This window comes from Sinocyclocheilus rhinocerous, unplaced genomic scaffold, assembly GCF_001515625.1.
Source record: "Sinocyclocheilus rhinocerous isolate Xijiao unplaced genomic scaffold, SAMN03320098_v1.1 scaffold143, whole genome shotgun sequence".
NCBI classification, from domain to species: Eukaryota; Metazoa; Chordata; class Actinopteri; order Cypriniformes; family Cyprinidae; genus Sinocyclocheilus; species Sinocyclocheilus rhinocerous.
Genome location: NW_015644616.1, coordinates 110,778 through 114,321, shown reverse-complemented (window position 1 = coordinate 114,321; position 3,544 = coordinate 110,778). Strand labels below are relative to the sequence as shown.

The window sequence follows — 3,544 nt, the reverse complement described above, 5'->3', positions numbered from 1 at the left end:
CTTCCTCATTATGAAGCGATCATAGTGAGGGCATGCAAGTGTTCTCCGCTCCCAAACAGATAACACACAAAGCATGTTTGTCATCTCCTGTAATATAACAGAATCATACACTTTCTGAAACTCATTTTCTTTCGTAACAGTGGATTCACACATGCACACACAAACAAAGCAGCTTCCTGAAGATAAGCTGATGATTTTATGTGGGCGCCCATAGTATGCTGCATATTTAACTGCCGTAGCTAATCAAGATTGCAGTGTTCCGTGAAAGGGAACTGTATTCTGTAAAGTACTGTACCATACAAATAAAGGTGACTTGACTTGATGAGAAGAATATTAGAATAACTTGAAACACAGGAGACGAAGGGTAACCAGAGAAGTCAGGTAAATCCAGAAATAGTAACTGGAGTGGTCTGTGGAGAGGAAGACCGTGTGACAATGTATTAATGAAAAGATTACGTTTTAGTAATGGGATGGATGTTTAACTGAAAAGATGAATGTTTACAGTATGCACGTTTGTCATCTTAGGAGACAATTCATGTTACATATTTTTCATGTTGTTTTGAGGTAAATAAGATTTAAAAAAAATTTTTTTTTTTAAACAGTACATTTTAAGTAATTTCGCTAGAACTATAAGACTGATGTTTGCATGTTTCTGTTGTTAAACACAGGACACATCTAAAAAAAATTTCCCTGAAATTTTATTTTTAATGATCAAAAGGCACAGAATTGTTGAAATGACATCTCAGATTAGGTTTTTGCCAAGTACGATTGCTCTTTGAAGGAATTTGACTTAGCAAACAGACATTAAATAAGAAATACAGGAAGCAAAAGACAGACAGAAGCAGAAAGAAACTGTAAGTAACTAATTAAGGGTGACCCAGAGTAATCAAACCAGGTTACAAAATCTTGAATCGGCCACCAATACATTTCTACAGGTTTATTTCAGTTGTTACAATAAGTGATGTGTTTACAGATAGCTAATTCTAAATGTACAAAGGAAGAACACAACAAAGAATAACTGAAACAGCTTTTTAATTTTTTTATTTATTTTTTGTCTCGAGATCCCTGGATTCATTGCTTCACAGACAGAACAGATACAAACACTGCCTTATAGTATGTTTCTAATATATGTCACATCAGGTGTATATACACATATTCTTATGATATATACTCTTCCTTATCAGTAAAGGTAAAACCTAAAAACAATATAAAATAAGGCAATATCAGCAACTCTCTTATATAGCCTGAAATTAAAACAGCTATATGTGAGTCAGAATTACAGAGATTGCATGTGGAAAGATGCAGATACATTTCATATCAACAAAAATATTTTCTTCATAGATAACACATCATGAAATACATGGGAGCGCAACAAAAGACATAAAAAAACAGGTTTAACACGTAAAAAATACTATTCCCAACACAGACCTGATTTCGTTAAGCAGAGGTTAGATTGGTGATGTGTCTCCAGTTTCAATGAGCTCATCTAAACTCAACAAAATCTGGGTTAGAGATGGTTATTATAAAACTTCTTGCATAAAAATATTACAAAAGCTCCAAATGTTCTAGTTAAAAGTAAAGTTAGAATGGATACGGTACAATTCATCTCCAATGAAAAAGGGGAAAAGAGTCAACAGGGGATGAGGAAGACACCAGACGAAGTCTCCCCCAAAGTACCAGTATAAATAATTGTATATGATTTGGTTTGTGTTTATTCAGCTGGTTCTCCTGTATCTCCTTTAGTTTTGGGTTCCTGCCACCATTCAGCAAGGAAAGACTCCTCGTAGTCCCCGATTCCCTCAAACTCTTCATCAGGAGTACTTGACAGAGCTGATGCTGCTTCCTCTGAACTTACAGTATCCTGTTAACAAACACACAGTTAATAAACACATGATAATATTATCAGTCTAATTCATAGGACAATAGGACACACTCAAAAACATATCTGCCTATTGACCATTTTAACAGCTATTTGCCGGTTTAAGGAAGTGATGTCTTTGATCCTTGGACATTTCCGGTTAGTTGTCCCACCCATTCAAACCATAAACAGTGATATTGCAGTAATTTATTTAATCATGCAATTAAAAAGTCAGAATTAAATTTAGGACCATGTTATTCAGTGGTTGGATGCTCTCTCAGGCCCTAAACTAATCTGCTTTTACACCAAGCTAGTTTGCCTGAAGCTTACCTGTTCGTACCCAATAACACTCGGGACAAAACCAGCTCAACCTGGAGATTGTTAAAGCTGGCAAAGGTTTCCTGGTTGGCATCAGTCCAATATTCCTTTCCAGTGACAAAACAATCACCAAATCATCAAGATGATTTTTAATCTTTTAGAAAGGGAGACATTATCATGATTGACAGAGGGTTCCGTTTCCGTGAATATTTTGCTATTAAATGTGTCCAGCTTCTCATACCAGCTTCAACCCTTGGAAAGGCACATCATCCAAGACGGGAAGTGTCAACCCAACTTCTTCCACTTTCAAACTCATGACAAGTTACCTGGTTTGAGGTAAAAGCCTTCTCTAGCCATTTGTTCATTGTTCTTACCCCAAGCTATGGCTCGTGCATTTCTGCTGGATGTGCAGCCCATGATTTTTAATATCATGCTAACTTGACTTGTCTTACATTTTAACACGTCGTTAAAGTGCGACCACTTCATTCGCGACCACACGCAGGGCTCAGATGTCATAGACGGAGCATTCAAACCCACTTTCACACACTTCACCTAATCTAAGCACAAACATTTCGAAATGTATAATTGCATATACCATAGGGAATGATGGCGCAAACAATTCATTTACTAGCAATTTAATATATTTACATAAATATACAGACTGACCTGGCCAAGCAAGTGCAATGTCTATTAATAACCTCCTTGGTCACCTTAACTGCTTTGATTAGTTGGGGTCTGAATAGGGTTGGGAATCGGATACTTGTTGTCAAATTAAAATTTCGATTCCGCCTATGCGCTTTTTTTTTCTTCATCTGTGAGGACCGGACCTAGCGATCTGCCAGGACCTTGCTCGCTAATCTAAGCGCTCCAAAGTTTGGCAACATTTGCGATCAGAAGCCAAAAAAGCTAAGTATAATATCTGTGATAGCTAAACATGTTGCAAGAGAGGTGTCACCACCAACATGACAAAGCACTTTAATTTAATAGATCGTTAAAGATCGCGAACACGATTCAAACACCAACGTGATTCTATTCCTAAATTGCCGCTGACCTAAAGAGAGCAGCTGTCTGTCATGAATGAAACAGCTTCACAGTCTTTTCAGCCACACAGTATCATTATTTCTGTGTTACAAACACTCAAATCACAGAAGTACTGGGATAAAAGTTTATAGTTCAGATATAAAATGTGTGTATGATGTGTATGGTAGCAATTAAAGTAGAGTAAATCACCTTTTGAAAATAATTTGACGCTTCAAATGAAGATTATCGATTACATTGTTACGCGAGTAGGTAGCGAAAAGGGGCTGTTAAAATGTATTTGTCTTTGAATCACAAGAGAGATTCGTTCAAGAACGCTGATTCATCCAG

The 3,544-nt window shown here is 36.7% G+C and overlaps 1 protein-coding gene across 1 annotated transcript in view; it reads right to left on the bottom strand.

Annotated features, from left to right (window-relative positions):
* Positions 1–1,604: 1,604 nt before the first annotated feature.
* LOC107758405 (synaptonemal complex protein SC65-like) overlaps positions 1,605–3,544 on the bottom strand; it is a 29,103-nt gene continuing 27,163 nt past the window's right edge. Inside the window, exon 7 of the mRNA XM_016576128.1 lies at positions 1,605–1,861. Coding sequence (XP_016431614.1) covers positions 1,712–1,861 — 150 coding nt within the window. The 3' untranslated portion in view covers positions 1,605–1,711. The remainder of the gene's footprint in view (positions 1,862–3,544) is intronic.